The sequence below is a fragment of the Ambystoma mexicanum genome, chromosome 5p, assembly GCF_040938575.1.
Source record: "Ambystoma mexicanum isolate Mex_15411 chromosome 5p, UKY_AmexF1_1, whole genome shotgun sequence".
NCBI classification, from domain to species: domain Eukaryota; kingdom Metazoa; phylum Chordata; class Amphibia; order Caudata; family Ambystomatidae; genus Ambystoma; species Ambystoma mexicanum.
This window is the reverse complement of record NC_090930.1, coordinates 944,414,133-944,428,381: the sequence shown is the minus strand read 5'-3', so window position 1 is coordinate 944,428,381 and position 14,249 is coordinate 944,414,133. Positions and strand designations below refer to the sequence as shown.

General features: G+C 43.7%; 1 protein-coding gene across 2 annotated transcripts in view; it reads left to right on the top strand.

Annotated features, from left to right (window-relative positions):
- The window catches only part of ANKRD12 (ankyrin repeat domain 12), a 1,194,452-nt gene extending 1,185,042 nt beyond the window's left edge, over positions 1 to 9,410 (top strand). For both annotated transcript variants that reach the window (XM_069613394.1, XM_069613393.1), the window contains one exon: positions 8,175 to 9,410. In XM_069613394.1, coding sequence (XP_069469495.1) covers positions 8,175 to 8,360 — 186 coding nt within the window. In that variant the 3' untranslated portion in view covers positions 8,361 to 9,410. The remainder of the gene's footprint in view (positions 1 to 8,174) is intronic.
- Positions 9,411 to 14,249: the final 4,839 nt, after the last annotated feature.

Genomic DNA, 14,249 nt, shown 5'->3' with positions numbered 1-14,249 from the left:
AGGCGGCTGCAAAATCTTTGGGAGCAGCCATCCATCGGCCACAACAGAAGCAGCATCCACCTTCCCAAGCTTGGAGAGGGTGTTCTTTTTTGCTTCTACTTTTCTTTTGGACAAAGAGGTAGCGATCAGGCTGACCACAGTGCAAAGGAGATGTTCACGTGGCTGCACGGGCCGTGGAGGAAGAACTGCTCAGGCAGTCACCTCCTCACTGCCCTCTCTGCCACAGCCCTAAAACGTCTCTGAGCGCTTTGCACACAGGACTCCGGTGGAAGGCAGGTTGACCCAGAATCTGAAAGAATGGCGTTCCATTACTTTGGATGCTTGGGTACTGCAGACAGTGGCTCAAGAGTACGGTCTTCCATTTCTAAAAAGGCCCCCAGCACATCCCCCGAGCTAGCAATCTCCTAGTGAACCAGACCCACTCCTTTTGCAGGAGATTCTCTTACTGCTGGAGAAAGGTATTGTGGAAAGGGTACTTGTAGCAGAGCAATACCAAGGTTGATATTCCACCTATTTTCTGGTGCCCAAAAAAGATGGAGGACTGTGACCCATCTTGGACCCGAGACGCTTGAACACATTCCTCAGGAAGGACATTCAAGATGGTCACTCTTTTGCAGATTGTCCAGGCCATTCAGCTCTAGGATTGGATGGTGTTATTCGATCTTCAGGAGATTTACTTTCATATGCCTATACATCCCAAGCACAAAATGTACCTGAGGTTCGCCATTGGCAGTTCTCACTATCAGTTTCCAGTACTGCCTTACGGGCTGATCTCCGCCCGAGGGTTTTCACCAAGTTGATGGCGGTGGTGGCACCTAATCTAAGGAGAGAGATCCACATCTTTCCCTATCTAGACGATTGGCAGATCAGAGCCCATTCTCTCTAACAGGCTCTGGAACATCTCAACAGCACCTGACGCACTCTCCACAAACTGGGCTTGTCCCTCAATTTCAAGAAGTCCCAGGTGACACTGTCCCAAAAGATGCAATTCATTGGAGCAGTCCTGGACTCTTCCTCGTGGAAGGCTTCGCCCCCCGAGTTGAGGGCTCAACATATCTTGCAGATGGCAACAAGGTTTCAAATCGGCCAACTTCTACCTGCTTTTGATTTTCTTAGGTTGCTGGGACTCATGGCATCTTTGATTTTCCTGGTGCCAGAAGCTTGCGTAAGGATGAGACCCTTCCAGTGGAACCTTAGATTCCAATGGTTGCAGTTCTCAGGGAGGATTACTGAACACCTCCTGTGGTGCAACCTTGTTCAGGACCTGGATCTCCTGTGGTGGGCCTGCAAGACGAACGTGATGATAGAGAAAACCTTTTGGCATCCCTTGCCGGAGATAACTGTATTCACGGATGCTTCCCTCACAGGATGGGGAGTTCACATGAACGATTTGACAATGAGCAGACTTTGGTCCCCTGCAGAATTAAGACTACACATAAACCTTTTAGAGCGGAGGGAGATCAGACTGGCGCTGATGGCCTTTTTGCCTTCGATTCAGGGTTAAAATGTCCTTATAATGATGGACAACATGGTGGCCGTGCGTTACCTCAACAAGAGAGGTGGTGGTGTAAGGTTGTTACCACTCTGCAGGGAGGCAATCCAGATCTGGTTTTGGGCTTTACAAAACTGGATTTCTCTGTCCGCTGTTCACCTAGCTAGGGAAGAGAATACAGTTGCAGACTCTCTGAACAGGCAAATCATGCTATGCTCTCCCACAAGTGGGAGCTAGCTCAGGAAGTCCTTCTAGAGATCTTTGCCTTTTGGGGGACCCCTCAAGTGGATTTGTTCATGTCCAGTATCAACAGGAAATGCGACCTGTTCTGCTCCAGGAATTTCCTCAGAGAGGAGTTCTGGGGGATGCGTTTGTAGAGGAATGTGAATTTCCACTCCTGTACGCGTTCCCACCAGTCCCTGTCATCTCTCACGTCATCAGGAGTTTGAGGAAGTTTGGAAAATCCACGATCCTGATTGAGCTTGATTGAGCCTGCAGGTGCAGGACTTGATACCTGTACATTCTAGACATGCCCATCTGCCCTCCATTCTGTCTTCCCCAGAGAGTGGATCTACTGTCACGAGAGGGAGGCTGTCTTCTTCAACCTGGAATCAGAACACTGAACCTTGATGTCTGGTTTCTGAGAGGCTAAGATACAAAGATTGGGACCTTACGGAAGAGGTGTTGCTTTCGTCAAGAAGACCAGCAACAAAAGCCCTTTACCGCTGCCGTTGGAACAACATTTGCAGCTGGTGTAGAGCTAAAGATATAGATCCTTTCTCTTGCAATACACCTGAAGTCTTGTTTACTGCCCCAAGCCCATCAGGGGCTGCAGGTGACTACCATTAAGGAATACTTGGCAACGTTTTCTATTTTTAAATGCACTTCAGTACCAAGGCTCTGACTTTAAGATGCCTATTGTGATACAATTCTCGAAAGGACTGACAAATACATTCCCAACGGTCCCTTTTTTGGTACTGTTCTGGAATTTAAATTTGAACTTTCTTAATGGATGCGCCTTTTGAACTGCTCCATTTCTGTCCTCTCGGGTGGTTAACCGGAAAACCACTTTTTTAGTGGCCATCACTTCTGCTAGCAGGGTTAGTGAGCTGTATCTTGCAAGCCACCATTCACAGTATACTCCAAGGAGAAGGTAGTTTTGAGGGTTTGTCCCTCCTTTCCCAGGGTGGTATCAGAATTTCATTTTACACAGAAGATCACATTGCCAGCTTTCTATCCCCATCCTCACCCTTCTGAGGATGAAGAGAGGTAACAATGTCTTGACCAGAAAAGGGCTCTTCGTTTTTACATTTCAAGAATGTCAGCCATCAGACAGGATGACCAACTATTTATTGGCTGCACTGGTCACAAATTAGGCCAAGCACTGACCAAGCAAACAATCTCACAATGGATCATTTTATGCATTTCAGAGTGCTACTCCATTGCTTGAAAGGATGTCCCTGAGAACTTAACAGCCCATTCCACCAGAGGAATGGCAACTTCTTTGAATTTGCAAAGAGGTGTACCAGTACATAACATTTGCAATCCCGAATTTAGTTCTCACTTCTCACTTCATACTTTCTCAAAGCATTACTGCTTAGACGGCCTGTTGGTCCAGAATGCTCACTTTGTAAGGGCGGTTCTGCAAATAAAATGTGCTACATTAAACATTTTTACAAAAATCGAATTCTTGCACCTCCATCTCCAAAACTACTATGTGAGCCTATCTTAGATGAGGAATCAGTGCAAGAGACAATCCATTAAAAGAACAAACTACGTGCCCTTGGATTCCCACAGATTCCTCATCGCCCTCCAACCTGCTCCTCTTTCTGTGAACAAATATTTCAATGCCCATGCGGGTTATTTCATTTCTCAAGATGGCGGAGCAAAAGAGGGAAAAACTAGGAACTGAGGCAACGGGCTTGGTGCATGCTATTTATACTATCCTAGAAGTTCCATCCAGATGCGGGAATGGTAACCGTTGAGGTATGTTGACGCCAATGACCCACAGCGCCCCCTGCTGTTAAAATAATTTACAAGCCTGCAAAGCAGCATACAAATATATCTAAGATGAGGAATTGGTGGGAGGAACATCCATCAGAAAGAATATTACCTGGGTTAAGTAATGTGTTTGTTACCCAAATGACAGGCCATGATTGCTAACTTTCCAGCATTAACTTTCAAGTCTAAATTAGCAATGAAAGCTGTGTAAGTCAAGATTAATGCTTGTAGTGGTTGGGATGTGCGGGCAATAAGGACTGTGTCAATGGCGTATGCAAGCACAGGAAGAAAACATTTCAAAATGTTGGGACACGAGCACAAACCTCGAGTAGTGCATCCTGTGGGCTCCCGAGCTAACTGGGAAAAACATTTTAACACGGGCTTTATTTTCCTCATAAAGAATAATGAGTACCCTCAATAATTAGGGTTGATAATTTAGTGACCTGAACACGCCCCATAGCTTTGTTCTATTAACAGTCATAGGCCGTGCTCGGGTCCATAAATGTCACATAAATCGGCTCCCCCTTTAAATACAGTGAGTGGGGTCACTATTAAATATAAATTAAGAGCTTGCTCGCGCATGCCCTGACCTGAGCAGAATCCTAACTGCATATTTGCTAAAATTGAATTCGAGTTGATCCATTGTTCCAATCTCATTAGGAGTGTTCTGTTGAATACTTTAAAAACTGAATCAACCAAAGAGATTGGTCTATATGCAGCTGGGTTCTCTCTACTCCCTTTTTTAATAATGGGGTGAATTAGGGCTAATAGCCAAGATTGCAGAACTTTACCCATCCCTATAATGGCATATAAAGCACATGGTTAAAAGAGGAGCCCATAAGTCTGACTGGCCACGGAATAGGTCTGCCAGTATCCCGTCTGGACCAGGGCAGCGATTCAGACTTTTAAGGATTGCATCGCAAATCTCTTTAATAGTAAATTCTAGATAAGGATTGTTGTTCAATTCCTCTCCCAACTGGCTGTCCTCATGCGGAACCTGGTCTGTAGGATTATGATTAATGACCTCTACCATGCAACAGTATATCGATGAGAAACGGTCCACCCAGTGATGGTCAGAAACATTACTCACAAAGACACTAGATACACAGGTAAGATTTGGGCCTCTAATAAGCAGTGCCCAAACATTTTATGTGGTTTTGTTTCAGCTGCTGTAAGAGGTCCTCCCAATAAATTTGATCTGGTTCGTTTTTCCTCGTTTTTAGGATTCTCTTATATAGTGCTCTTGTCGCCATCATAGCACATCTTGCAGTGTTAGGGTTCTTTAACAAGGCTAATAGCCTACCTTTTCCAAATTACAATTTGTATTAAACTATCCCCTTACGCCTGGTCTATTAGAATATAAATAGGTCCCGTTGTCAACACCAAGCAACTTTGTATTAATAAATGAACAATTTTCCTTAGCTATCTTATGCTGTGCATTGGGTTCATTGAGTGATGCCCATTTTGTTTTTGGGTCTAGTGTTCTCAATTAAGTTTAAGTGTGGATAAATGTTTGTAGGCCTAGGCTGTTTTTGCCAATTCAATTTAAGGACAATTGGGTGGTGATCACTTAGGCCATCTCCTGCCACAGAGAAATCCTTGATCAGATACCAATGATCTAGCGAAAGGCAATAATAGTCTATAGTAGTATTGCCTTGCTGTCCCCTAAAAGTGTATTTCCCTAGAATATCGCTGGTTAGGCATCCGTTGGTGGTCCTTAGACCCCATATGTAGAGCCAATTATTGAATTTTAGGCCATTTGCAAATATGCAGGGATCTAGCATGGTTGGATTTGCAATACCGTGCAGGGAATCTACATTTTTATCAAATTTGTTAAAAGGGGGCACATTACCTATTTTTAATTTAACATTACCACCCATAATAAACATATTACGAGATAAATTGGAGTTTAATAATAAGTTATCTAAAGTGAATTTTAACAAGGACAAACAGCTCAGACCTTCATACATAGAGGGGCTGTTAGAAAGGTTGGCTAATGTGAAGGGATCACCATTATTAGACCTAATCGTTACTTTTTGGAGGAAGTTCTTTTTTTTGTGTTGGTTAAAATTCAATTCAACCTTTTATAGATGATACAGAACCTTAAAAAAAATCATTCATCGAGTAATACACATTTAAATGTAAAAAAGACAAAAGAAAAAGCAAGCAAATAAACATAAGGAAACAATCATATTAATCAAATCATCATATCAATACTAAAATAATCTTAAAATTCCTTCTCAATGGAACGTGAAACAAACAATGTAGTGACCGCATTTACAATTGATGTAGTGGAACGGGACAAACAGTAATTCCACATCTGATCACCTCCTAAAACTTTATCCTTACTAAATGTATAAAAAGCTCTTAACCATATCTGTTCCAAAGCTACACACGATAGCAGCAAATTCCGAGCTGCTTCTCTTTCCTCTTCCTGTTTACAATATATACAGATAACAGCATCCACATCAACCAAACCATATCTCAACAAGTTTTCCTTTGTGCGTAGCAGATTTAGACGGAAACTCATAAAAGTGGATCACATACATCTACTGGAGCAAATCGATAAATACAGAGCCAGAATTCCTTGCTATTTATGGTCATACTCCAAATGACTTAATGAAGAATTGACACTGATTCTACCTAGGGTTTTTTTTTTTTGGACGGTGTGTGTGTGTCTGTGTGTGAGGCTTAGTTGGGGAGGGGCCGGCGGGGAGGGTTAGTCGTGATGGCTTAGTTGGGTAGGGTGTTGTGGTGAGGGTTAGTCGGGCAGGCTTAGTTGGGAAGTGGTAGGTGGGCTGCACGTTTGTTGTGGTTTGTTCATTCAAAAATACACATGGTTGTGCATATTAATTCACATCTGGACATTCAATTTGTGAAGTGGTGTGCTTTATTTTTGCGCTGCATCACATGCAGTGTGTGCCATGGGTCGTGTGCAGGTGCTGTGTGCTCAAAAGTAATTTGCTATGAGTTCCTGGACACCCATCTCTGTGATGGTGTTGTCGCATGTCTGCAGCTGTGCCCACATCACTGTCATCATTGTCCGCCAGAGGCATGTTCATGTCCGGGGGCAGTGGAATGTTCCACTGGATGCATATACTGTGCAACATAACACAGGCCAGGACTATCTTCACCACTTTCACTGGCCTATACATCAGTGCCCCACCGTAATGGTGAAGGCACCAAAACCGTGCCTTCAACAGTCCAAAGGTCTGCTCAACTGTCGTCCTTGTTCTGATGTGAGCATGATTGTATGCTGTTTCCTGGTGGCTCTGTGGATCTCTCACAGGAGCCATCAGCCATGGTACTAACGATTAGACGGAATCACCTGCATGGAATGGGGCACAGGGAGGGCCCTTTTACTGAGGTGCCTGGGCAGTGCATACATGTTGGGATGTGGGTGTGTGACACATGCATCTCGCTCTTGCGGGCTCTCATTCACCTTGCGGCACCCTGAGACAGGAGCTGTTGGTCAGGCCATGTGTAGGATCTGACTCCCAAAGATGCGTTGGTGGTGGTGGGTGGGGCAAATTCAGAATATGCTGTGCTTTGTGACATGGCAGTGATGCATTCTAGTACCTGTAGTGCATTACATGTCCATCCGTGCCCAGATTGTGATGGGGGTGTCCATCCGTTGACTCGTGTGGTACATGCCAGTCGTGGCCACCCACTCTTGCATGCAGAATGTGTCGCTTCATTTGCAACATGGTTGTGTTGGAAGGTCTGGCTTGTGGGTGTGGTCCTTTTCAACAGTCCCTGTGCTCATTGTCTGAAGCTGGGTCGATTGGGTGCACCTGTGGCCTGTTCCTCCACACCTGGGCCTAGTTACCGCCTGCTCCGCCGTGCCGGTTTTTCCGGCATGGTTTTACACGTGGCACCAGCATTTTTGTGCCGGTGTTTCCGGGATAACCACTGTTGTAATGCTGCCTTCTTTTCAGCACTGATTCCGGAGGGTCCTGCTGTTTCAATTCCCTGTGCTACCGGCAACAGTAGCACAGTACCCGCTGTTACTGGCATTCTCTCTGGTAGTGTTGCGGTCCGCGAATCGGAATCCCCAGCACGTTGATCCCGGACCGCAACACTTGTAATGAGGCCCACAGACTCTCAATACACTAGGGAGTGACATACATTTTTGCACAATACTTGCCCGTGCCGTCATTTTACACACCATATAATGTTCATGTTCACTCCTAACCCATTTCTTGAGATTTTGATGGCAAAATATTTATAGCCCCTTTCAAGATCGAACCTGTCCTCATCAATCTGCCAGGGCCCCTTTTTTCTTTCTGTTTCCGCCAAGGATCACTGTCTTGGTCTTCCCCAGATCAAGTTCTAAATAATTGTTTCGCAGGTAACCTTTAGCTGCTTTCAGCCTTCTGATTAAACCGCTGTTAGTACGTCTCAAATGGCTGTCCTCGTCGTAAAGTAAAGCTTTTATTTCCAGGCCTGCTGTGACCAGAGAAAAGGGTTTCCCTTGCGCAGTTATTCCTGTGTCAGCTAAAAAGAGCAGAACTAGCAAGTGAGCAAGATTGCTGTATGCATTTAAATAGTTTGTAAATGTGGCAAAGTCGGTTTCTTATATTTTCAAGATATGTTAGCAGAATTATTATTCCAGCTGTATTACATTTTTGCTAGCCTCATAGTTTGATTTGTATTTTATTTTTCATTTGGTTTCTTGCAGACTTGTCTTCTGATGCGACAACAACATGAAGCAGCAGCTTTAAATGCTGTGCAGAGATTGGAATGGCAGCTTAAATTGCAGGAAATGGATCCTGCTTCCTACAAATCGGTCACGATCTATGAGATTCAAGAGTTTTATGTCCCTCTTGTTGATGTAAATGATGACTTTGAGCTAACGCCTATATGACAATCTTACGTCATGCTATGGGTAATTGAAGAATTTTTTAGAGGCTTGTGGTGAACCTCAGCAGGGCACATTTAGCACTTAAAATTGTGAATTAACTGGCCTTTTCCCCCGAAACCAAGGTTGTCATTGTGGTGCAAGATAACGGTTGGCCAGTGTGCACATTAATGTCTCAAACCTTGTTTTAGAAAGTCCAAATTTAGCGGCTTTATCCAAGCTACAATTAATTATATTAAGGAATAATAGTAACATACCATCAGCATATTTGCAATGCAATGGATGGGGACTATCAGCGCTGGCAGCTGCTAGTATGAGAAGTATGTGAGCCACTGAAATCATTTTGATATATAAATGTCTATTACTGCTTTACAGTTTTTCATGAACATATTAATGCTAAACACAACAAATTAAAGGTCTATATAAGAACGAATCCATATTCTGCCCATGGTTTGTAAATAAATTGTACAGATGTAATAGTCTTTTAAAATTTAAATAACTTATTTTATATATACAAATATATAAATATATATTGTACAAATGTATATAAAACTGTAATTATCTGACTTGTACATAGAAATAGATATTTTAATTGTAAAACTGTTTGTTTCGTGTTTTGTCTCAATGGACCAAAGTTGTAGGTTGGATTACTTTGACTGTGTTGTAATTGACAAAATGTTATGAAGGGATGTGCTTGATTTAGTTTTAGGAAGCCCTCTGTCTGATTTGTTACTAAATTGTGTTGCATGTTCCCTTCAATTCATCACATTTGTACCAGTAAACGTAATCAAACAGCTGCAGCACTTAAAAGAAACATGGTTTAAGCTTGTTTGCTCTTGTAATGCCATTGACTTAATATGCTGAATATATTTTTGTTAAATTAAAACAAAAGAAAAAAAAGTTGCTCCTAATTGTATTGACAACCAAGCCTATTTTCTTTTAACAAAATGCCTTTGAAATAAATGGAAACATAAAATTGTAAATGTCTATTTTAATATTATCCTGAGGATTTGTAAATACCTGTAAATATATTGTTTAATAAAATTTTATTTGTTATGTTGGTTGTTCACTGATATTTTGATTACATTGTAAATGTATTGAGTTAACCAACAGTGTACATGAAATAACCAAAACCATCAGCCACAGATAAGTGGAAAAGGCAGTCGAAATATGCGTCTAAATTTCATAGGCTATCGAAGCCATACCCAAACGCCACAAAAAATACATCTACAGGGCATACAATTAGGATAGCATTAAATAAGATGTTGTATAGCACTTACAAAGGCAGACTGAGTGAAGGGAAGAAAGCAGAACAAGAAAGGTAAAGGTAACGCACTCATGTTCTTCAAATACCTCAACAATCTTGGAAGGACAAAAGGACTAATGTTGTATATCAGTTATCTGTGAACAGTGGGTTTTTTTTCAGTTAAGTTTTTATTGCCATTTAGTTAAAAAAAAATTGTAAAAGAAAAATAAACAGTTAACAAAACTGCCCTCCCTCCCCCACCCCCCCCCGAGATCGCCCCTCCCCGTCCCAGGTCTTGAATGTTCCGTTTTGCTTCTTCATGTTGTCCATACCCGTCCCCTTTGCTACCTTAGTGATCCGATGAGCCCCCGCTTCTCTTATAAATCTATGGCCTGTTCTCCATCTTTCCAGGTCCTTATTAGTTCCCGCCGTCCTCCCCTTTCCTTCATTTTGTTGACGTCTCCGTGTCCCTGGGGGGAGAAGGGCCTTAGATGACTCCCACTAATTTCATTCTCCTTGGGCACCAATCGTTTCTGATGTCCTTCATAAGAGAGCGTATGTTACCCTATCCATGGTTACCAAGTTCCATATCTTCCCAACCCATTTGCGTTCCATAGACAATGCAATGGGTGAGAAACAGAATGTTTCATCACTACACACTGTCTACCAATACAAAGCAGGAAGCACAATGCCCCACCACACAAAACTATAACTAAACAACAGTCAAAAGGATGTTCACCCCACGGAAATCAAACAACCAGTCAGGACAGAAGGATACGAACGTCTGACTACACAGGCTCACCAAGACGGATCCACTAGGACAACACTTCAATGCAACCCCGACCCTGAACCATTCAAAGCCTTAACCGACCAGGGTCACACTAGATCAACTGAGAATAGATATCACCCACCCAGTCCCACACCTGAAGATTAGGTTCAAGCGCACCCACCAATCCAAAGTATACTCAATAGGATACAGTTGGATCAGCACAACACCACCAAAGCGAGTCAGCCCACGAGGAACCTGCAACATCACAACCCACAGGTATAGAACTCTAACAGAATCATAAGTACCTGAATCAGGATACAGACCCCACTAATCCAACCCTCAATCTTCTGCATACTTAAACCTACACAAAACTACACAACCATCTCTCTTCCAGCAATCCGCACGCACTTTACCACACCGCATCAACAACACATAAACTTCACCCACAGCACTCGAGGCCTTCATCCAATCCGATACTAGCACCAAAGCCCAGCACTCGGTGTATACCGAGCTGAAACTGCCAACAGCACACCACTTCTCCCACTCTCGTTCTCCCCTCCTCCTGACTAACCCTACCCACCTTTCCTGTTTACAGATCCGCCAGAGCACCTGGGGACCAATTCCATTGGTGACGGTGCGCTATACAAGTACCGCTAACATAACATAACATAGACACTACTTTTGATTTCCATTTGTGGGCTACTGTCAGGGTCCCGGCCATCACCAGGATCACGTAGACTTTGCGTTAGGCTTTCATGGGCAGGTTTTCTACTTCACCACCCAGTCCCATTATGAATAAGCCAAGGTTTTCCTTCTCCTCCACGCCTAGTATTTCTTTTACCGCTTCTTAAATCAACCCCAAGATCGTTTGGACTTTCGGACATTGCCACCATATGTCTTCAGTTCCCTTCTCCCACACAGCCCCTCCAGCAGAGCTTAGACGATGATCAGTAGAATTTAGACAGCCTAACGTGGGTGAGATGCCATTGGTACATCATCTTTGTCCAGATGTCCTGTATCTGTATTGACTGTGTCAGTTTGGGGATGTTTGTCCAAAGACCTAGCCATTGATCCATGCTTATTGGTTGGTCCGTTTCTCTTTCTCAGCTGGCCATGAAGTGTCTGTCCCCTGTTTCTTCCCCTTTGATCAGGCCATATCGCACCCCACTAGGTGTTTGTCACCAGTATCGGTGGTGACACATTTTTTGAACTGGGTCAGTTCTCTTGTTGCTGCCTCTTTTACTTTTGCTTCCTGGATCCAATGTCTCAATTGGGCGTAGTGAAATCTTTCTCCTTCTCCCACTCCAAAGTCATTTTGCATTGGGGGAAGGTTTCTCTCTCCCCTCCCTCGAACATGTCTCGTATCTTGTGGCATCCCCATTCCTACCAATTATCAAATCCGTTCCCTGACAACCCTGGCATGAATTGTGGGTTCCTGAAGATAGGAGTGAGGGGTGACGTGAATGTGGTGAGCTTGGATAGCTCTGCCACCTCGTCCTATGTGTTCCCAACCAGGAATTCGATTTTGCTACACTACATGTTACAGGGGCTATCTTCCCAGGGTAGCCATAGGACTTCCTCAAGGTGCATACCCACCACTGCCCTGTCCATTTCTCTCCATTGTTTTCGTTGTCCCTTGACCAGTCCCTTATGACTTTGATCTGTGCTGCGTGGTAGTAGGGTTTGAGGTCAGGTTCCCCCATCTCCCCCTGTTCTTGGGCAACAGCATCACCTTATTTGAGATTTTTGCATTCTCGGATGAATTGCCCGGAAGTACGACATAGGGATTTTTGTGGGAAGTGGCATGAACACAGGGGGAGGGTGGGTGGGGGGGGTAATTGGCTGTGAATAGTTGGTCTATGGATTTAGTGATATAAATTTCCAAGTATTTTATCTTGTTGGGGGCCCATGAGTATGGAAAGCTGGATTTCAGCTCCATCTCTCTTTCAGGAGGTGTAGTCAGGTTCAGTATCTCAGATTTGTTTCTGTTTATCTTTAGGCCAACAACCTCTCCAAACTGGGCCAGCGCCTATCTATTGCATGTATGGATTCCCCAGGGTTAGTTATTGTTAAGAGCATGTCGTTGGCGAAAGCTGCCACCTTGTGATCCCTATCCCCAAAGGGGACCCCCCTCTATTGCCTTTGCCTTTGAGATTCTTATTGTACTCGGGAGTTGTTCCAGATGGATGGCATATAGGAGCTGGGATAGGGGGCAGTCCTGTTTTGTTCCTCTTGTTACTGCCACCGGGTCGAAGGGGTCTCCATTGATTAACAGGTGTAAGGATGGGGGTTGGTAGTTAGCGGCTATTTTGGACATAAAGGCATCGCCAAATCCCAATTTGTACATGGTGTGAACAAAGGATAAATGGTATAAATGGGATAAATGGTAAGTGTGGGTTCGATATGCAATCCGTCTGCTATTGACCACCCTTGCTTCAAAAACTGGTGAAGTTCTAAAGCGGCAGCGGTCATCTATTCCATGAGCCTACCCAGTAAGGTTAATAAATTATGAAGAAAAGATCAAATGTTGGAAAAGTCGACTCTCACTCAGGATGCTTTGTCTGAACACCTAAATGTTGTAAGGGATAAACCCAAAATGTGAGTAAAAAGAAAATTCCAATAATGCGTAGAATGGATTCCATGATATGTACAGCCGACAGATGTTTCGACCTCATGGTCGTTTTCAAGGCTGGTTATTATCAACAGATAAAGAGTATACGTAAGAAAATGAGAAAAATAGTTGTTCAAGAAATACAGTAAAAGACAATAGTGTGAACAAATCATTAAGCATCATTGCGTATTGAAATTGTTGTGTCAAAAGAACACATGTATAACATATTGATGAGCATGTATGAAAAAGTATATAAAATTGAACTAAACATACCGCAATTCAGAAACAGGGACTGAGTCGGGGGGATTGAAAAAGGAAAAAACACAAAAGCAGAAACCAATATACTTATGAAGCATGAATGATATGACCAAAGCATCATAGGACCATAGTACTGAAAAAGGCCCAAATAGGCCACAGAAAGAAGCGCAAGAACCATCTGACGTGCCCCCAGGGGCCACCGTCCTGTGCTCAGGAAAAATGTTACAAGATGAAGGGTTTGAACAGGAGATAAAAACAGGTATGCAAAATAGGTGTGATGCTGAAAAGTAAAACCCAAAAGACTATAACCGCTCCTGTGTGTAAAGTGGGACGGAATGTGGGGGCAAGGCGAAATAATTGTGAAGGGAAGGAGTAGAAGAAAATAGGATAGTGCCAAATAAGGCAGGAGCTGTACATGGTGTGGTTTAGAAATTGCCACTCTACCCTGTCGAAGGCTTTGTCCGCATCCAGTGCGACCATTAGGGCTGGTGTGCTTGATTTGTTGGCTTTTTCTATGATGTGGGCGATTCTTCGGGTGTTATTGTGCTTCTTTCTGCCTCGTATAAATCCTGACTGGTCAGGATCTATGAGTTTGGGGAGGAGGAGTTCTAGGCAGTTTGCTAGGATTTTAGTGACGATCTTGGCATCTGTGTTGATTAGCGCTATCGTCCTGTATGAGTTGCATAGTGTCGTTTCCTTCCCTGGTTTGGGCAACAAGATTGCTTTTGCTTCTTCCATTGAGGGTGATATCCCTCGCCCTACCCCAAACATATTGAACAGGGTGTCAGAAGTAGCAAGTATAGAGCCAGGGCTCACCTGAGGAGAATTAGTGGGGGTCTTCTTCATGGAGGTCGTCTTCTTAGATGGTACAGTGATCTTCTTCTTGGCGGTGCAGGTCTCGTGGAGAAAGGGGCGAGCTTCCTCTGACATCACCCTGCCTGTTCAAAACACCAGACAGGCTGATGCCGGGGACGCTGCCCAAATAACAGGAAAAACCCTTAAGAGTGGAAA